At 39.9% G+C, this 21,972-nt stretch overlaps 1 protein-coding gene and 1 long non-coding RNA gene across 2 annotated transcripts; one reads left to right on the plus strand and one right to left on the minus strand.

The window, feature by feature from the left end:
- Nucleotides 1–267: 267 nt before the first annotated feature.
- On the minus strand, nt 268–1,434 carry LOC106916978 (uncharacterized). Its single transcript, XR_015764180.1, has 3 exons — nt 1,201–1,434; nt 879–969; nt 268–553 (listed from the first exon to the last, which is right to left on the minus strand). It is a non-coding gene; the product is annotated as an uncharacterized LOC106916978 (long non-coding RNA).
- A 2,653-nt stretch (nt 1,435–4,087) lies between these two features.
- Nucleotides 4,088–21,965, plus strand: foxk1 (forkhead box K1). The gene is made up of 9 exons (XM_014970850.2): nt 4,088–4,831; nt 7,486–7,701; nt 14,889–15,087; nt 15,226–15,372; nt 15,823–16,016; nt 16,268–16,440; nt 16,521–16,724; nt 17,521–17,694; nt 20,361–21,965. Exons 1-9 carry the CDS (start codon nt 4,386–4,388, stop codon nt 20,591–20,593), a joined length of 1,986 nt encoding a protein of 661 aa, XP_014826336.1. The 5' UTR covers nt 4,088–4,385; the 3' UTR covers nt 20,594–21,965.
- Nucleotides 21,966–21,972: the final 7 nt, after the last annotated feature.

Genomic DNA, 21,972 nt, shown 5'->3' on the forward strand with positions numbered 1-21,972 from the left:
ATATCATCAGTCTCATGTTTTACTGTTTACTATGCAATATCATAGTGACAGTTTAAACAAATATGTGAAAAACCTATTGCTTATAAATATCACATACTGCAACTTAATAGTTGACCTTGAACATATTTCTGCAGTTAGTTATTAAAAAATAATAAATTTGTGTCCTGCAATGAGGAATACAACAACAGAAAACACAAAAAGTGAACATTAGAACATTATTAAATAAAAAACTTTAAAATGTCCATTTACTCACTCATAGAGGCAGTTTTTAAGGAATAATGTCTTGTTGGACAGTTTACCTCCATCCAGTTCTATTATTATCTTCTGTAACACCTCAAAAGTGTAGCGAAGATCAGCAGGGTAGGCGAGGTTCAGCCCATATATCAGTCCAACAAGTATTACAACAGCTGTTGGCACACTATTCAAATTGGACACCACCCTGATGCCTTCATGGACGATCCTGATGTCTTCATGTGATGAAGTCTTTCAGATGAAAAACGCCGGTGGTGGTGGTGGTTCCAATAGCCTCTTCAATGGTAGCTTCATCCACACCCTATGTGAAGTGATGACAAGTTAATCTCTCTTTCTCTAGACCTAGATGCATCTATATATATAGATAGACATTTCTCTGTAAGAGCTATCTCTAAAAGGTTGGACAGATCAATGTAAATTTCGATGAATATAGATATCTCAAGTATATCTAAATGTAGAGATAGACATAGATGGATGTATCTATCCTTGTGGAAAGAGATATATTCATATCTAGAGAAATCTAAATCTAGATAGAAATAATTATGCATGTACAGATCTAAATCTTTCTTTATATTTAGAGATATTTATCCATCTCTAGTTGTGTAAATACACTTATAGATACATACCACATACTCCTGGATGAGCTTGGCTGGATCTTCTCCCATATACATGCAGACTTCCTTAATGACACTCCCATGCAGCATCAACATCTTCACACTGAAGGAAATTAATGGAATTAGAATCTTTTTTCAAGCCTTATGCTTGAAGTTTAACAATTTACTTTACACAACTATTTTTAAAGTGAAGACATACAGTAGAGGTTGAAGTGAAAACAAGCAGGTGTAAAAGTTCAAGGTGAGAACATTTAACACAAGAAAAATTTAATTTTCTGCATTAAAAAAGTTTATCCAAAAAGATTGATAGTTGTGTTGTGGCTACATCACTTACCTCCTCCATTTGTGCAACAACTTGTCCTAGCATTTGTCCAAGCTGTCCTCCTCTTCTTTTGAACATCTTCATCAGGTTGTCAAAATGGAGATCCAGCTGAGACAAGAACTTTGACTGAAGTGGTATGGTGGTAATTCTCTTAAACTCAAGAGTTTATCTGAAAAAAAGAGCACAAAGTAATGAGCTTCAAATGTTCAACACTTGTAAGAGCCCAACAATCACTGCTGTGTTTAAAAAAACATACGTCACCATCAACACTTCTTAGTAGATATTTACAGAGGGCACTTTACACAAGACTTGAGCATCTGGAAGACATTTGGATTCAAATAAGATTCTGAATTTATACTCCATACTGTGCTCCATCCCAGCGCGCTGGAGCATTGAGCCCTGCCCTCCACATAGCGCCGCTGCCGCGGTAGAACCATTACATTAGCACAACGAAACATAGAGATGGAGAGGATTATTAAGGTAGTGCAGTGCACCACAGATAAGGAAAAATAACGCAGAAAACAGTCGAAGTACTCAAAATCTCTCTTATTCTTATTTTTGTCGCTCAGTCAGCGACGCTATAAGCAGACCCGTTACCATAACAACAGACAATGGTTCTCTTAGTTTCCCATGATTCGACAACAAAAGACATGCAGACATTTTCCATACTAAGAACAGAACACTGAATCCATTACTCCAACAGCTACAGCCAGTCTAAGTAACTGACTCAGTAGCAATGAGGAAAAAAAGCAACATGAACACTTTGCAAGCTAGTGGCTTTTCACTAGCTTATCGAGCTATCAAAACTGCCTCGTTACTCTCTCCCAAGCACACAACTTACAAATTTGATCAGTAACAACTGTTTTTTTGTGAACTACTTTGATAAACGATGATGTACTGATCTGTACTAGAGCTAAGCCCTGGTGCTAATAACGGTAGCTAGCAAAGTGAAAACCAAAGAACATGCCGAAGGTTTACAAATGACTTCTCATACAGAATGATAATTTTTGTGGAAACATTCCCAACTACAAAAAATAATATTTAGATCACTTACCTAATCGGTCCACCTCCAAAGACTTGTCTTGTGGTCTTGTGGCTGAATAGTCAGAAGAAACTGCGCGGCAATCGCGATATCTTTAAAATTATCTTTTGACTTCTTATTGGTTAAGATTCAATAGCCCGCTCTTATTATTGTCCAATCATATTTAATTCTTGTCTTTGTTATATTGCATCATTTCCGGTAATGATAAAACATGATTACAATGGTTTTAGTAATCTAATTTAATCACGTTAAATCAACATATGAAAAATGTGTAGTTTCATTATTGTTTGTTATTAAGTAAATTGTTCTTAATTCAATTGTGTAAATACAAGAAAGATGACTGAATTGTGTAGTATTAACTTATTTTGTTTGTGCAAATTCAAAAACCCCTCAATTCTCATTTTTTCAGTGTACCTCTAAGACAGTTTAACTCATTATAGTCAAAGTTCTACCTTTGCCCTGCTATTTATTCATATTATGACATGATTTGTTCCTATTTAAAATAAATTGTTTGGTTACATGAATATTTTAGCAAAATTATCAAATTAGTTTTCTTGATCTAATGGACTTTTTTGAAAATAGACACATTGCCGTCGTGGATGTTTAAGTGTTTTTTTTTTTTTTGTTTTTTTTTTTAGATGACTGATTTAGATGGATAAATAAACTTATTTATCCATGGATAAATAAACTTATTTATCCATCTAAATCAGTTGGTTCTAACGGGCTCCAAAATGAATAATGCAGTGCTGATATGTCAAAAAAGAACCACAGTACCCAAAATATTACACAGAAATAAATTAATGCAATGTTCCATCCAGTCATAGGGAATCTCTCAGTGCTGTCACTGCTTAGACCTTTATAAGCTGAACTTCGACGTAAAGCAATCATACACAAGCACCTAAGAAGGAGAAAAAAAAGTAAGATCTCTCTTGCAAATGAGTCTCAAGACTCAGGAAAGATGTATAAATAAAGGAATAAAATTAACTCTGTTCACTATGCTTTTCAAAACATAATTACTAATAGCAATATCTGAGCCAAGTCCAGAATGACAAATATGTATAATTTAGTGATTTTCATTCGCTAAAGAGTAAAAGTCATTAAGACGTTAAAGAACCTATTGAAATACACTGCTCACAAATTAAAGGAAACACTAAAAATAACATAGATCTTAATTAAATATTATCAGAACTTTATTATTAACATGGTGATATTGATTGAGAAGGAAATAACAAAAATATCAATGTACTACTTAACTCCTAGTGACATTGATTCCACAAAGGTGTGACTGATTGGGAGTTACATTAGTTTTGGTGTCCCCTTTATTTTTTGAGCAGTGTATTATGCTATGTAAAAATACTTCTTGGTTATAATTTCTTAGTTTATTTTGTTTTTTATTTGTTACATGTTCATTCACATACACATTCACACACTGACAGTGGCAAGCCAGTAGCTTACAGCTGTTCTGGGGCAGTCTGACAAGAGAAGTCATGCAGCGGCACCACTAGGACCTCTGACCATCTCCAGCAGGCAAGGGCGTGAAGTGTCTTGCCCAAGGACACAACAATAAAAGCGGATGGAGTGGGAATCAAGCTACTATTTGATCCCTGAATTATATATTAAATGAAATTACTCATCTAATACAAGTAAGGTAGCTATACCTGGCAATCTTTCTTACAAAATCACACTTAATAAATTCCAAACAATCCCTTTACGTGTGTGGTCAGCCTTATTGGATTTTGGAGTCCTGAAATCACATACTGAAATGGGCACATTTCAGTATGTGTCCATGTTTATGACAAAACACAACAAACTGAAAAATTTAAAAACCTGTTTTGTTCTCTTTTCAAAGCAATGGAAGTCGTTTTTTAGGGGGGTGGGGGGGGGAAACGTAGTGTTTACAGAAGTGGCAGTTGCCATTAACCTTTTGGAAACCACTACACATAGGTCTCAAGAAGGGTCTTTGAACGCAACAGCAGTCCGATTCCTAGAAAATCCGCTCCGGGTCTTCCTATGATCCGACCGGACTCCATGTTGTTCTGTCAGCTTCAGAGCGAGCAAGTGCACTGGCCGAAAACTCTCACGTTGCAGTTTTCGGTGCCTGACAAGAAAAAGTTGTTGCAGACTCTCCCCGAGTGTGTAGCCCCTTCAGAAAAATATGGCAGACTACCGGGACGACAACGGAGCTCGGGCTCTGCTTGCATTACAGTCGGCGCCGTGTAGCCCCGTGCGCGTCGCGGTGACCTCTCACTCCTATCACCAGCCCTCGCTCTCTGTCTTGGGTCCTCCAATAATGGAAGCTCGCTGCGATGCCGGAGGTTTTCCTGCAAGGCTCTCTTCTACTCCTCCGCAGGCCCTTGCGAGGCTCGAGGGCCGGGACTTTGAGTTTGTCATGCGCCAGAGGACGGTCACCATAGGCCGGAACTCGTCCCACGGCTCGGTGGACATCAACATGGGTCACTCGAGCTTTATTTCAAGGCGACACCTGCAGATAACTTACGACGAGGCGGGCGGCTTCTCTCTGCGGTGTCTGGGGAAGAACGGCGTGTTTGTTGACGGCGTGTTCCAGCGGAGAGGAGCTCCGCCGCTACCGCTGCCCAGAGAGTGAGTGTAGTTAGCTTAACTGTTAGCAGCGCCTTGCAAAGTTTTAATATGCCATAAATAATGAACACATCATGGTTTATGACGTCTTTAATCAGTTTGCATACTTTGCACTTAAATTAAAAACTGTGTGTGTATTTTAAGAAGTTTACTGCACGTTTATTTTTCTGGAAAAATAAAATTGAAGCCTAGCATACAACTTTCTAATGTTCACATTTACACGGTCAAAGGGGGGGGAGCGTTTTTGTTTGGGCGTACAAAGTTCGTCCCATTGTTTACTATAAATTACATGTCAATTTCATTTGTTAATGGGGTCTTCCTGATAATATGTGCTCTGTAGCTATTGTGTTTTAGTTCTGAGCAGATTTTGCTTCATTCGTTCTGGCCTACTGACTCAGTACCCAAAATATGTGGATACTGTTTTCAACAATGTGTGCAGATTGTTCAATTATTTAAAAAAAAAAAAAAAATTCATGCAATCCAATCTAAAACTTTCATCAACGTTAATGGCCCGTGTTGTTGTTTTTTTTTTTTGTTTTAAAAAAAAAAAAAAAAAAAACATTAGCTCATCACGTTAGCTTCATATTAGCTGTGTGGCTCTAAGTCAACGTGTCACCGTCACGTAAACATTAATGTAAACAAGCGCACCCCTGACAACTCCTCTCACGTGTTATGTGGAAACAGTTCTAGTTTCTGTCTGAAACCTGGGCTACGTATGCTTCTAATGAAATTACCTACTTAGTGAGTGTACTTTGGTCTTTACTATAAATATCTTTGCATTATGTTTTAGGTTTTTTTTTTTCCCTGACCAGTTTTTGTAAATAAACAAAGGTAACCTGCAGAACTGATATGTGTATATATTGACAAATCACTGAAAAGGTTAGTTGTTCTGTTTGATTGGTTCCTTTGACTGTTTAGGGGCGTGTTCGCTGCTGAACCGGAAATGTTGCCTGGAAGACCTGCATGGAGAAACTATAACACCATATCCACCAGAGCCATGTTTGCATGTGGTTTTCCAAGTAGTACACAGTTTGACAATAATCTGGGTGATCTTTTGTGTAGTAGAAGAAACCTATGTTTATTAAAAAAATATTAACTAACATGCAGCTGAGTTTATAGTAATTTTACATTAAGATTTTAGGGTTATTTAAAATTGCATGTACACACACACTTCATTGTGCTGTAGTTGTTCTGAAGCAGGAGAAATTTGAAATTCTGTTAAATGAAGTAGAACTCTAAACACAAAATTGCTATTTAGTTTTACATTTAGTTGTAGCAGTCATAAAAGTGACATGAAAAAAGTTCTTTCTTATGAACTTAACAGCACAACTACCAAGAAACTGAGAAAAACCTCATATGTTATGTTTAATGCAAGCTGTGCTGCAAGCATGTTAAAAAGTTCAGAATGATACATTTTCCCCCTATGACATTATATAACTTCTCTGTAAAAGAAACAGTCTAATAAATTATGTTGGGGAGGTGTTGACATCAGTCTTTTTTGACAATTTCATTAGTTATTTAATCCATAATTATTCATCTATTCAAAGGATCTTTTCTGTTTCTGAATTCCTATTATTATTCCTATTATTTTTCCACAATCAACAGTTGAGTGTTACTCAGACATGTGGCAGATGAATAGTGTAATTTTCTGATCAATTTAACAGAATTTTGTTCATGAATGCTGACTCGGGTAGCATTTGGGTAACTGGATTCTGAGAGGTCCCAGCAGATTTTCCATGCAGTCTTTTCATTATTCCCTTCTCAAGTCATAAAATGACTTGCAGTGGCTACAGGTCAACACAGCATACAACAGCTGGCCCTGGTGTTTTTCAGGTGATGCTACATTAGATCACATGGCCTGATTAGACTTCTAAACCTTTGACCTTTTGTCTCAGAGCTGCCTGTGTCCATTTCATATATTTGTTGGATTTTCTCTCGATTTAAATTTTTGCTTCTTCAGCAAAACAACCTCCACTTTCTTTATATGACAAGGAAAATATAACCAGTCATCGTCCTCTTATTGTAAAATATTTAACACATCATTTAGACAGATATCTTTTCTAAAGGTTTGTTTAGGTTTAAACTGGGATGGCCTGGTGGTGATTCTCGCTGCTATTCAGGCATTTGCTCAGACCTGCTAAAAGTATAAAAGAAGAGAGAGATTTAGGAAAACAGGTTTTTGTGTAAACTTTACACCAGTACAGTGTGTTTGCCCACAAACTGCTTGGTTATTATATAAACACACTTTTGAGGTAATTTAAACATGTAGCCATGTTTTATTTGTATGTTGTGTGACATATTTGTTAGATTTATATGTTGCGTTTCCTGTTGCAGTAAATTCTAAATGTGTTGAACTTCTTGCACACCTAACCTCTACAAAGGTTTGCTGTGTTTTGCTTTTCAGGTGATATTTGTTGTTTTTCTGTGAGTTGACTTGTGTTGGTCTGAAGTGTTGTTAGAGTAAGGATCTGTTTTCTACTGATCATGTGATAGCTAAGCTATATTTCTGTAAGCTAACTCAAACCTTTGATCACTGAAGGTCTTTGTGGAGGAGAGAACGAACCAGTGTGGCTAAGTTCCTGTTTTTTTTTATTTTTATTTTTTATCTTTTTTTTCTCTCATGTCTTTCCTCTCACTGTTGTCCTTCTCTCTTCTAGGTGTGTGTTTCGGTTTCCCAGTACCGTCATCAAGATCCAGTTCACGTCACTCCTGGAAGTGGAGGAGCACAGGGAGAAGGAGCAGCCCTCTCCCCCGCCCCGCCCGCTGCTGCCCCACATCTCCCCTCTTAAGATCAGCATTCCCACCGCGCAGCAGCATGAAGAGCACATCAGGGCGTTTGGCTCCCCGCTGCCGTCACCCACCGGCACAATCAGGTGAGCCACCAATACATGTGTGGAACATCTAGCTGACAAGTTTACATTCAGCTTTGATCCCAGTTAAATGTTTTCATAGACGGTTCATTTCTTGATTCCGTTTTCTTGCTTAAAGACTTCTCTCTATTTTATAGTGCACATCTGTTAGACATTTTGGTGATATGAGACTTTAAAAATTGATAATAAATTGACAAAGCTCATGCAGTTTTTATGTTACTTTTCACTGGAACCTAATTGTTGCACTTGACTGGATGTGTTTTAATCTGAATACATGACTGCACTGAACGGAATTTATTTCAAAAATATAATGTAGCAATTATTTTACCCCAATCATGATTTTTAGGAATTTGTTTATTATCTTAAAATATTCAACAGAAGTTTCAAATATTTAAAAAAAATGAAGTGCTAAAAAATAATGAAGTACTTCAGGTTAGGCGTCAAACGGTGACACTGTGTGAGGTTTTGTTGCAGCAGAGTGTTGGTGATGAGCAGCTGACCTGATGACAGACATGAACTAGTGAAGAAAACACACAACCTGCAGACAGTTTTTTTTCTTTTTTAGCTGCCTTATGACACATTTAGCTATAAAGCTAAACATGTTTACATTGTGACTGATTACCTTGAAGCCTGTAGGTTCAAGGATTTATGCAGCCGACCAGATTAACTTTACTTCGTCCTGTTTTAATCACATTAATGTTTATATATGAGTGAATTGAATTTAAACTTGACAACACAAACAAATAAGCTAAATTTAATACATACAAATCATTTTAGAGCTACATGTAAGGATATTTAATAAGGTGTTAAAGAAACCATTTTTTTGTTTTTTCCTTTTGGAGTTGCACCATGAGTTAACTAAGTTCATAAATACTTAAATATTGTTGTAACTTATTAATTCAAAATTACAAAGTTACTGTATTCTTATTTATTGAGTTGTGGTTCAGTCTCATCACATTTGACCCTCTGCTTATCGTTTTGCATATACATTTAAAAAACTGGGCTTCATTTGATTTATTTTTATTTAGTGGAAGTTGAATTTCTAACACATTTCATATTTAAGGTGGAAATCTCAACAGAAATGTTGTACTATATACTATATACAGTTTGATTGCTGGTTCAGTGCCCTCTGGTGGTGGATGCTTGCCTGTACAACAATCATACCCACCAATGTGGGCCTGTGTGTCCATGCCTTATATGGGGTGGCTGCAGCTATGGTGCATGTGATTGGTTATTGGGCAGAGAGTTTTGCCTGTAAGCCACTTTTCAGTCCATTCGTGGTTTCCCTTACACCCCCGTCTCACCTCCCCCACTTCAGCCCTCGGATAATGTTTCCTCACATGTGGAGTCAAAACAAACCAAATATAAATATGATTGCTCATGCTTCTTTGCTCCACTTCCCCTGTGGCCTTTTTTAGGTTCATACTCGTAGCAACATGCGGCTCAGAGAGAAACTTCTGCTTCCTCCTGAAACACCAACATGGTCTCATTCAGGCAGATTGCTTACTTTTCTTGTCTGGCAGCTTCAGTGAATGACACAATACCAATCATTGTTCCTCTCTTTACGAACACACAGGAGGGCTGGAGAGTTTTCTTTTTTTTTTTTTAAAGATGCAGAATTGACTCTTGTTCAGTTATAATCCACTTTATTCTTAAGAAATTTGTTTTCCTTTCCTCATTGGCTTTAAGGTCTAAACTTTGAGCGATTGTGAAAAACGAATCCTGCAGCCACTTCCCCCTGTGAAGAAATGTAAACAAACCGTATTCTGTCCCTCTTGTTAGCCTTGATGGAACGGTATCCATGGCTCTCTGTTGTCAGAAGCAAATCAGAGCTTATGGACTCCCAGAAAGGTGTGTGTAATACCTTGTGGGGACCATTTTCCTGACACATACTACGTTGTGCTCCTTGTAGGGACAGAGGCCTGGTCCCCACAAGGGAAACGTTGTTTTTGGTTCAGGGGTTAGATTTAGGACTAAAGTGTGAATTGAGTTTTAGTTAGGGATAAGTATGTAATGGTTAGGGTGAGGGTAAGGTTTAGGCTGTAGAAATTAATGGAAGTCAATGGAAAGTCCCCACAAAGATAGCCACACAAACATGTGTGCATTAGAAGCTACATTGACTTACTGGTGCACCAAATCAAATCCAGTTAATAGTTAACTTGGTTCTCAGTATCGTTGGCTCGTTGTTGGATTGTTTTAGTTGTGCTTGTGTTGATCTGTTCAGTATGAAAGGACTGGATGAGGATGTAAACAATACTGATTTTGGATTCCCTGCTCTTTTCTGTTTTTGTTTTTTTTAAGTTTCCTTTGGGCTTCATTATTTTAATGAAGGGAATATTTTATTGGCTTCACATTAAATAAACCTTTCTTTGCATTTTGTCTCATATCTAAAAACATCCATGTTGTTATGGTTCCACTTGACAGACCAACAAAGATAAATGATGTAGGGCTGAAACGATTCCTCGAATGATTCGAGTACCTCGATTACTAAAATTCCTCGAGGAAAATTTACCTGCCTCGAAGCTTCGTTAATTTATGTTTTATTAGTTAGCGCACCGTGTTCCGGCCGGGACTTCATTTGCGTTGCGCGGAGCTCTCACTTCCGCCTCTGAGTTGTTGACAAAAGCTAAGTCTCAGCGGCATAAAGTCCAATCTTCAAGATTGGCCCGTGGGGATTTTATTGATTGATGATAATGCCCGACTTTTTATCGTTTTTGGGGAACCAATAAGCATCCTTAAAATGACTGGGGGAATGCCTGGAGTACGGCAGCATTTCTCCTCCGGGGCTGCTGGTTGAAAGCGAACGGCGGGAAGAGCGCTGAGGTGAGCGGATAGCCTGAACAGGGCGGGCGGCTGAGTAGCTGATGCTTACCGTGTAAATGTAGCTTTACCGACGAACCGCACAATAAATTTCATATCCCGGTCTGAAGAAACGGGTGGCGGAGCGCATCGTACATGGCTGGTAGATGAGTTTCTGAGTGTGACCAGTGAAGGTGTCGTAAATATCCCGTATTGCTTCCCCCCGTGTTCGTCCCCCGGTCTAACGGTTCGTCAGTCCGCTGGTCTATTTCCTCCCCTCCACCCCATCTTACGTTCGTTCATTCGCCCTCTCCTCCCACTCCAGGCGGCATTTCCCGTATTTTCAAACCCAAAGCGTGACAGGTTAGGTGGCAAGGTGAGTTTAATTAATCTATTAAACTCACTGAAGATGAATACATAAACTAAAAGCTGGATTGTAGACATTTTTTATAAGCATATTTGTGAGCCTGCCTCTTTGTTATTAAATTCAATATAATTTCAGATTTTTCTATAACTTTTCTTCTGGTTAACTTAGAAAGTGAGCTATTATTGTTACAGGTTAGTTTTCTAAACTACACAAAAGCAACTGTTAGGGATGCTCAAATATGAAAAATTGGACTGATATTGATATCTGATAGTAACACCGGTATTATGCCAGATTTACCAATATTTCATTTTACTTTTTTTTTATCCGATTACTCGATTAATCGTAAGAATTAGGGCTGTTGTAAACGAATATTTTAGTAATCGAGTAATCTATCGATTATTCTTACGATTAATCGAGTAATCGGATTAAAAAAATATATAAAATGAAATATTGGTAAATCTGGCATAATACCGGTGTTACTATCAGATATCAATATCAGTCCAATTTTTCATATTTGAGCATCCCTAACAGTTGCTTTTTTGTAGTTTCGAAAACTAACCTGTAACAATAATAGCTCACTTTCTAAGTTAACCAGAAGAAAAGTTATAGAAAAATCTGAAATTATATTGAATTTAATAACAAAGAGGCAGGCTCATAAATATGCTTATAAAAAATGTCTACAATCCAGCTTTTAGTTTATGTATTCATCTTCAGTGAGTTTAATAGATTAATTAAACTCACCTTGCCACCTAACCTGTCACGCTTTGGGTTTGAAAATACGGGAAATGCCGCCTGGAGTGGGAGGAGAGGGCGAATGAACGAACGTAAGATGGGGAGGAAATAGACCAGCGGACTGACGAACCGTTAGACCGGGGGACGAACACGGGGGGAAGCAATACGGGATATTTACGACACCTTCACTGGTCACACTCAGAAACTCATCTACCAGCCATGTACAATGCGCTCTGCCACCCATTTCTTCAGACCGGGATATGAAATTTATTGTGCGGTTCGTCGGTAAAGCTACATTTACACGGTAAGCATCAGCTACTCAGCCGCCCGCCCTGTTCAGTCTATCCGCTCACCTCAGCGCTCTTCCCGCCGTTCGCTTTCAACCAGCAGCCCCGGAGGAGAAATGCTGCCGTACTCCAGGCATTCCCCCAGTCATTTTAAGGATGCTTATTGGTTCCCCAAAAACGATAAAAAGTCGGGCATTATCATCAATCAATAAAATCCCCACGGGCCAATCTTGAAGATTGGACTTTATGTCGCTGAGACTTAGCTTTTGTCAACAACTCAGAGGCGGAAGTGAGAGCTCCGCGCAACGCAAATGAAGTCCCGGCCGGAACACGGTGCGCTAACTAATAAAACATAAATTAACGAAGCTTCGAGGCAGGTAAATTTTCCTCGAGGAATTTTAGTAATCGAGGTACTCGAATCATTCGAGGAATCGTTTCAGCCCTAGTAAGAATAATCGATAGATTACTCGATTACTAAAATATTCGTTTACAACAGCCCTAAAATGATGCATGGATTTTAAAATGTTATTTACAAATATAAATGGCTTGTATTTGTTTTCATCCTTCCTGAGTCAATACTGTGCAGGACCACTGTTTTTCTGCTGGAGACGTTCCAGCAGCTGGAGACATTCGTCAACCAAAACAAGAGCAGAGACGGGTTAGCCACAGTCAGGTCAGGTTCTCAGGGGCCCCAAATCAGTAAGCAGTGTAGCCTCTGAATCCCAAACTCCTACTAGGGTGGCTACAATGGTTCTGGTGTGTTCAGGATGATGCTCAAGGTTAGTTTTCCATGTAGACCACAAATGGCCAGAGAACCTTGTGTTGTGGCCATTAAATGGCTTGTTGGAAACCCTAAACGAGATGACCCGAGACTCTTTCTGACAGTTTTTTCATAAATTCCAGCTTCATTTTTATTTATTTTTTTCCGTTTATTTAACCAGATAAAAGCCCTTTGAGATCCAGATCTAATTTTCAAGAGGGACCTGGGCAGAAATCTGCAACGCTAAGAACCTGGTTACACAAACGTAAAATAAAATATGTGCACAAGTTTAAAACAAATTACAAAACAGTTTAGAAGCATTGACACCGACTGATAGAATCACGTTGCTCAAAAAAAGTCCAGTGAAATAAGATCCAAATCAGCTCCAGTCTTTATTTTATTCTGAAGCTGATTCCATGCTTCAGAATATTCAGGAGCTATTTATGGAATAAAAATGAATTATGCAAATTCGTTCACCTAGACTTTGACTGCAGTTGCTGCAGAGTAACCAGGGCCCACACTGCCATGTTTCAGCAGGTTTAGCTTCCATTCCCAGATAGTGAATTGAAGTGAGATTCTGTGAGATTTTCAAAGCTAATCCTCCTTTAAACATCTCCAGTACTTCCTCCCAGCACCCCTTTCTTTTAATAACAGCAATCCGTCTGATTGGTGTAATCTATGTAACAACCATTAATACAAACAAAATGAAAATAATTTGGAAACTTGAAAATATTTTCTATTAATGTTCCATAAAATGTATTTCTATATCTCTTAAATAAATCTATCTTTATAGATTTATTTATTGGGTGTCAGGGATTCACCCTGACACCCAAACCAGGTCACACTTTTTATCTGGTGATGAGTGGATTTTTGCTGCATGTCAAGAGCAGAGCTATCAGTTCTTTCTACTCTTGCCTCCTCCGGATGAACCAGGAGTAGAAGAGTTACTTCAGCTGTTACTTGCTGAGAGCAAACTGCTACCATTGAAGCAAAATTATTTGGCACATTTAAAAAAAAAAACGCAGAAATCCTGGGTGCTGGTTTTTTGTGACAGGTCTTTTTTGTACACTCTTTGTCTGCTGGCGGGATCGTGAGTTCACCCGCTTGCGTGTGCAGCTGACTAGGTGCGTGTGTCCCACACTCCCAATGTGTTGGACACACAGTGCCTGTTTTCATCCAGCTTTTGTCAACTTTGACGTTAGTGCTTTTGAAAATTTGCGATGATCTTGTGCAAGCTGAGCAAGCGTTGTGGTTTGGTGCTCGCACCCTGGGGCTGTGTTACCTGTGTGAATGAGACGAGCGACCACATATGGTGGTACAAATCGCTCAAGGTGTGGCATTACTTCGATAGACTAATAAAATCAATAACTTTACCTGTGAAGACCTTGGATCTTGGAGAGCAGGTGATGGTAGAGGAAACACTGCAGTCTTCATGAAGCTGTTTGTTTCTTCTTCCTTTCCCAACCTCTGAAACTTTGACAGAACAGTTTAATCTACTGTTAAATTACATCTGCTGTAAACCCTGCTTACTTATTAGATTCAAATATTTGATTGCTCTAGTTTTCTTCTACTTTACACACATGTAACTATTTGATGGCCTATCACATCCTGGAGTGATTGTTGATTAGTAATCTCTCTCAAAGATGTGAAAAATCTTTAAGGATTTAAGTCTTTCATCAGTAACTGTTTTAATTTTCCATTTTTGTGCATTTAAAAGCTACAGACCATATAAATATGCTGCAGTCAAACAGATTACTGCTTCCCTGTGTGTCCCTGTTGACACGTTCTCCAGATTATATTCACTTACACATGGTTACATAACCTTTACCTATCAAGTCATAAAATACTGACTTCTTATGGAAGTGAACAGTTTACATTGTTCAAATCAGCATTAATCATGATAACCATTGTAAAGATGACTATTATGTTTGTATGTCAGTTTCTCTTTACATATTTGCTGCTTGTTGTTTTGGTGGCAGAGTTTCTGTGAGGAAGTTGAAGCTGGAGATCAGCTGAACATTTAGTGGAAGTGTGAAACCTCGTTGGTTCGTTCTGCTCTGCTTCCATGAGCCCACGGGAAGCTGTGTGTGAACGTAGCACTGCACAGCTCATCTGGAGCATAACGCAAACGCAGAGAGAGGAAGCTGGTCAACACAACCTCACGCTGCCATTGGCTGATATATACACACGCCCTCTGCAAAGTAACCTAGGAAAACGTAAGCACACACCTTTCTCTTCTCTACAGTGTTCCCAACTCCTGCCCTGCTAGCCCTCGAGGGGCAGGGTCATCAGGGTATCGCTATGGACGCAATGTGACCTCCGACCTTCAGTTAGCTGCAGAATACGCTGCGAAGGCTGTATCTGAGCAGAGGCGAAGTCTTGCTGAGCACAGAGGTGGGGGAAGTGAGCAGCGTGTGGAGTCAGTGGGCGGCGACAGCCCCAAGGTAAAAATAATGTCTGTCCCACACAGACCTGTCCTTTTTCTAGCAGGGGACAGGTTTGTGATGCATATTCATAGATCCTTTATTTGAACAGGAGAAATCTCTTAAGACTTACAAGAGATTGTTTCTCTGTTTGTCCAGGATGAGTCCAAGCCTCCGTATTCCTATGCACAACTGATTGTCCAGGCCATCTCTTCAGCTCCAGACAAACAGCTTACCCTCAGCGGGATTTATGCCCACATTACCAAACACTACCCCTACTACCGCACTGCAGACAAGGGCTGGCAGGTACAGTTCTCCTCATCCATCTGGGAGGCTGTGAGCCAAACTCAGGGTGCTTCCTGGTGAACAGGAACATTGTCGAAAATAGAATAAATTTCAGTAATTCACTTTAGAAAGTGAAACTTGCAGATTCATTACAGAGTGAGATATTTTTATTCCCAAAATTCAAGACCAATAAAAGACTGACAAACCAGGTTTTGTAGATCCTTTTAGTGTAATGTTTAGTGGAAGGAAAATGTGGTGGTAGGAAAAGTGGATGACCACAACATCCAAAATCTTTACACTTTCAAAGGGATTACAGAGAGAAATGGACTTCTCCAAGATGCACCTATGCTATGTGTCTACAAAAACTGTAATGGTGGAGAGTAGGACATTAATGACTTTAATGTCCTACTCTAGCCAGTTATCTCCATGGGAGGAATGTGTTTTTACAACGGCTTTCTGTGTTTTGTTCAGAACTCAATCAGACACAACTTGTCTCTGAACCGCTACTTCCTGAAAGTAGCCCGTTCTCAGGACGAGCCTGGGAAGGGAAGCTTCTGGCGCATCGACTCGGCCTCTGAGAGCAAGCTGGTGGAACAAGCCTTCAGGAAGAGACGGCAGAGAGGCGTGGCCTGCTTCAGGACTCCGTTCGGACCTTTGTCGTCACGGTATAATCCTAAATGATTTCTTTTTTTAGTTGTCAGTGGCACCAACATGAACACTGAACTGAATGGGGTTAACCTTTATCCCCTTTGTCTGCTTCTGTCACTTGCTGTCATGTGATTGGACAGAACCAAGTAAGTGTTGTGTTGAGTTGTGTTTTGGTGAAAGATGGCCGCAGCAACACTGCGCCTCATGACATCACAGCTGTTTGTCAGTAATGTGGCTGAATTTTCTTCTCCTTGGCTTTCTGATTCAGGAGTGCACCGGCATCTCCCACCCATCAGGGGCTGCTGTCCCCTTCGTCCAGTGGGCTGCAGACTCCTGAGTGTCTGAGCAGAGAGGGCTCTCCCATCCCTCAGGACCACCATGAGCAGCTGGCCAGCAAACTGGCGTCTGTGCCGGAGTACAGGTACTCCCAGAGCGCCCCAGGTAAGCCCAGATAAACAAACACCAAACATTCTGCCCACTCTAAGGCAGTGTGAGAAATGAGTGAAAATGTGTGTGAACAGGCTCCCCAGTCAGCGCTCAGCATGTCATCATGGCTGCTCCCCCCCACCCAACTGTCCTGAAGCCCATCAACATGCTTCAGAGTGCCCCGCAGCCTTCCGTCACCATGGTGCGTGTGGTCACCAGCGCCCCTCTAGTCTCTGCCCCCCCTAATGGCTACAGCACTTTGACTGTTGGAGGACTGGAGAGCAACAGCGACATCAGAGGTGAGGACAGGAACTTGCTGAGAGGCCAGACCCTCTTGAGGAAACAAGGCTGTGGTTTATACCAAACTAATGTCACCTGCAGACTTCTGCTGTTGAGAAACCATTGCTTCCTGGAGATGTGGCCTGTGTTGAGGTTTTAAACTTTACCCAATTGCTAACGCTTCCATGTGTCGAATGTAATGCACCAGCACCAGCATTACATTGTACTGGTGTTCAATACTAAGAAGCTTCCGGACATTGCCTGCACTGTAAGCAACCATCCTCCACAGAGAAGAACTGATTTGAAATTAGGCAGCTGTTAATGATAATTTAATATTTAGAGTGTGAGTCCAACACAGACTGAACAGCTTCTTTCACTTCCTCTGCTGCCATTGATAAAACTACAGACAGACAATTCTAAAGCAGCCCATCGTTCTCAACTTCTCCTTCTGTTCACTGATTGGCCAGCAAAAACTCTACCAGACTATGCTGGAAACAAGATTTTTTCGAACAGAATTGCACAGGAAGGCAATGGTCAGGCTAGGTGGACATACAGCATTCCTTCTTAGTTATCTCTCAAACTGTGAAAAGACAGAAAAAATGAGTGTGTATGTTATTGATTTAGCATGTTGTGAATTCACACCTGACATTTGGTCCGCTTTAAATGGACCACAGCTGTCCCTGTCTCCTAGAGTGCAGGTGTGGATTCACAAATGACATTAATGTTAATGAAGAGAATCAGTTTTATGTCACTTTTCTGAAAGCTAAATGCATCCAAATGGGATGTTAACTTGTGAGTCGTTTATTTCCTCTTCAGATGCCCAGCAGAACAGAGAGTTGGTGATCCAGACGCTGGACAGCGTGGTGCAGGCTGGAGAGGGACGCCATGTCACACCGGGGTTACACCAACTTCCTGTCCGTCCTGTTACCCAGAATGGCAAACACATCACTGCTGCTGTTCCCACAGTAACCAGCTTTGCTAATTCATCTGGTAAGCTTTGTCCATTTCTCTAGGTACAGCTGATCTCTGTAGATCAGAATGTCAATAAAAAGTTAATTTAATTCAAGAAAGCAGGGTTCATACCGGTCATGGAAAACCTGGAAAGTCATGGAATTTAATTTTTTAATTTTCAAAACCTGGAAAGTTATTGAACTTCATTTCAGGTCATGGAAAGTCATGGAATTTTCAATTAAGGTCCAAAAATGCTGTTTTCCTTTTTGTGGTGCGTGTGTTTCTGTGGTTCTCGTCTTTCATTTCGTCTGTGTCGGACATTGAGAAATCAGTCAAGGCCACAACTGTGGAAATGTCACTAAATTGCCAGCATATTGTTCAGTTTATTTGTCAACATCCTTGTTCTTATTGGATGCAAATTATACCGATTCAAATCCAAGCAATAATGTGACTTACTAATTACATGTCATCTAATGCCTCCCCTTTTGACTCGCATGCTGCCGCATGCGAGTCAAATGCGCAGAGTTTGTCTCAGAGCAGGAGAAGATGTCTATCTAATCGGTGGTAATAAGCGATAAGCATCAGTGAGTTATTTCTCACTCACTGAGTGAGTGAGAAATAACAGAAACAGAAAACAGAAAATACAGCAGCAGAGCACAGGAAAGAAAAAGAAGAGTGTGACAGAGAGGTGATGAAGAAAATATCCAAGCTAACAAGGTTAGGGGATAATCTGTGCTGATATTCGGGTAAAAACTGATGAGTTCGTGTTACTGGGCTGACCAAAAAGCAAGGAGCTGTCAAAATATGGATGTTAATTTTAAAGCATCGGAACAGGTTCACAAGCTCATGTGGTGCTCTGCTCTCTTAAACTTAAAAAAGTGGAACTAACTTCATGGTGTATTCATACCAAACGTGTTTTGAGCGTCAGGCACGCCTGATTTACATTCAAAGTCTACATGGAGGGCCATTGCAGCGCATTTTGCAAGTCCAATGGGTCTGACACTCCACATAGACTTTGAATATAAACCAAAACACGTTTGGTGTGAACTAGCCTCCAGCTAGTAGCAGCAGGAGGAGGAACTGTTCTACTGCTACAGGCGAAGGTCCAAAGTTTACAGAATAACTAAAGTGTGTCCAGCCCTGCCCTGAGACGCAGCTGGAATCCAGGCACCACAGAATAAAAGTTTTGACCAGGTTTGGCTGTCAGAGGGGAAATACTCACCTTGGCTATCTGAGCTTGGTAAGGAAATAAACCTGTTAATTAGAGAGAAAGATAGAACTGATAAAAATTGAAAGAGAATTGAGACAAATATAAAAAGGATAATTATGAAGGATAAATAAATACAGTACATAGAAGATGAATAGAGAACACACTGTCAAATATGTAGACATATTCAAGATGCTCAAGTACTTCTTTAATAACTACTAAATATATTTTCTTTGCAATAATGGTCTTTACATTGATTACAGTAATCAACTGTTCTGCAGACAAATGAAAAAGCAGCGGTGCACTGATTGGAATTTGCTGGCTGATCACCGATCTTTAAAAAACCTGACTTGATGGTTTATTTTTTTGTGTGTGCAAAAAAGTCACTGATTTTAGGTGATTGTTGTAAACTGTGCAAATGGAGAGTTGACCTGGTGGGTGGGATTGTCCATTGGCCCTCTCTCATGACAGAGCAATAGGAAACAGTGGCTGATTACTGTATAGGGCCCAGGGGCCCATGCCCTCCTAAGTCCGGCCCTGTGGACGTATGACAATACTGCCTGCAAACATTCACGAACGAGCCAATTCTTCTGAACAGCTCTTACTAATAGGAAGGAGCCGCTTCTCAGTGAGAACCGTTCTTTGTTTTAATACACACTGCAGTAGCTATTATTATTCTATTTTATGAACAATATATATTTATTAAATCATTGAATAAGCCTCCAATTAGGATTATTCAGTTAAACACAGTTAACTGTGTGAAACACAGTTAGGTCTACATACATGTACATGTGTTTGCATTTTTGTTTATGACATTATCTTCAGGTCATTCCTCAGTTAATTGACACTTTTCAATTCATACCTGTCATTTGTGTTTCCTCCCTATCTGCCTCCACCTTTACATGTTCGCTATAGTTCAACTTGGTGGGGTTACGTCTTTCAGCCTTATACTTTTCTTTATGAACCTGTTGTATGTGGGTCATGGAAAATTATACTGAAGGTCATGGAAAAGTCATGGAATTTTTTTTCTAAATGCCTGTGGGAACAGTATGAAAGGGATGCTGAAATTTTTGTAAAGTGTCTGCACTCAGTACTCAATCTGGACTCCTTTTGCATTAATGAGTGTAACATGGCATGGAGGAGGCAGCCCATAGGCTGACCTCCTCCATAAAAACCAGAGAAAATTTTTTCTCTGGTTTTTATGAATATAATTCTATTCAGTTTTATTTCTAAAACAAGACACTTTACAAAAACGTCCAATTCAAACTAAGGTAATATTTCTACTTTTTGAGACATTTTCAATCTGTTGGTAATTTAATTGTTTTGAATTATCCATAAGCAATGCCAGATTTAAAAAATCAGTATTTTTCCCACTGTGAAACATTCCATATGTTTTTTAATTGGAGTTGCAACATTTTGGCCCAGAACTGATGAGAGAAGCTGTTCTGCTGCACCCAGCACCATCCATAAGAGCTAAACTCTGCTTTCTGCCTCCCAGGCCTGAGCAGCCCCCTGCAGATCCTGGCTGCCCAGGCATCCAGCTCCCCCCCGGTGCTGGTGGGCCGGCAATCCGGTGGAGACGCCTCCTCTGGATCAGCAGGTGAGCCGCTGGCCAAGCGGACAAAGATGGAGGATGAAGGAGAGACTGCATCTGCTCAGCACCAAGCTACATCTGCCCCGCAGCCTGTTATTGTTGCTATGACGTCACAAACCCATGAGCCCCGACAATGAAACCTGGGGTCTCTCACCAGGTATCCAACGGGCATCCTGTCATCTCCTGAATGTTTTGCCTTTTGACATAAATACGACTGTATTTGTTGAATGGAATGAATTTGGTCAAAATGACATAAAATGTATATTTGTTCTACATTTTAGAGGCGAGTGAATCTGGCTTCAGTTTGTTTCATCTTACGTTAATCAAAGGAAACTGAAGATAATTAGGCCTGATGAGCAAAATGGTTTAGCACTGCTTTAACTTTCTAAACAATGGAGATAGGAATGTGGTGGAACTCCAGCCAAAGACCCATCCTTGACTGCTGCATTGGTTAGTTAGTTTGAATATGGAGACATTAACCAGGTTTATGTCACCTGGGAGACCTGGATCATGACTGTAGTTTTATAAAAGAAGCAATATTCCTAGATAGTAAAATGAAACCCAAATCCCCCAAAAACAAACAGGCTCAGAGAAATAAAAGTATGACCTTAAGACCAGAATGTAATACCTCTTGCCTTCTCATAGAAGCAAAAAAAAAAAAAAAAATGGATGTTGAGGAAATGCAAAAGACAAGCCAGGTGTTTCAGAGTGAAGCTCCTCACATTCAGGCCCAACAGACTGATGATGGAGGATGAAGAGAGGCAGCTACTGGAGGCTGACTGAAGTGGAGGGCTGACCCAATGCTGACAAATTGATTGTTTTTCATTTGTTTAGTTTGTGTAGTGGTGTGAGGAGAGGTGAAATGGCCTCAGCTCAGATTTGTTTTAGCACAAAGAGGAGCTATTGTAGTAGCTCAAAGCCTTAAAATATTTCTACTTATCTGAAATTTTATTTTAGCCTGTAGACAGCTTTACTGGTTTAGACTAATATAGCGCTTAAACAGTACACAATCAGCAACACTACGGCAGCAGAAGTTACGTTGCGTCAATTAACTTGTTTCAGTTTTCTTAAGAGAAAAAAAGGGCGGGACCAACTCGTGACCAGAAATTTTTACCTGTTCTCAGCTTTCTTTCCAGAACTTTCTGCATATTCTTTTCTTTCAGCTTGCTTTTCCTGCACTCCTCATTGACCGTTCTTCCTTCGTGATTAATCTCTCCTTCTCCCCCGTTCTTTTGTCTCCTCACTCTGCCTTTAGCACCTCAGAATGTCCTCACACAGGCTTCATGCTCAAGATTTCACTGATTGTTGTTGCACAACAGATGGATGCATTATGATTGTATGCTGCTCTGCTAAGTAACAAAGCTAATTAAAGTTCTTATTTTGGAAAAAAAATTTGCATAAGAGCAGCTGTCATGGACAGGTAAACATGGGAATGGGTATTTTTTTTAATGTCCCTGTTTTTGTGATTTGTTAAAATGTGTAGCACAAATTAAAATTCTATTGACATAACTCCTTG

The sequence above is a fragment of the Poecilia mexicana genome, unplaced genomic scaffold, assembly GCF_051168715.1.
Source record: "Poecilia mexicana isolate PSO_F unplaced genomic scaffold, ASM5116871v1 scaffold_2, whole genome shotgun sequence".
Taxonomy (NCBI): Eukaryota; Metazoa; Chordata; class Actinopteri; order Cyprinodontiformes; family Poeciliidae; genus Poecilia; species Poecilia mexicana.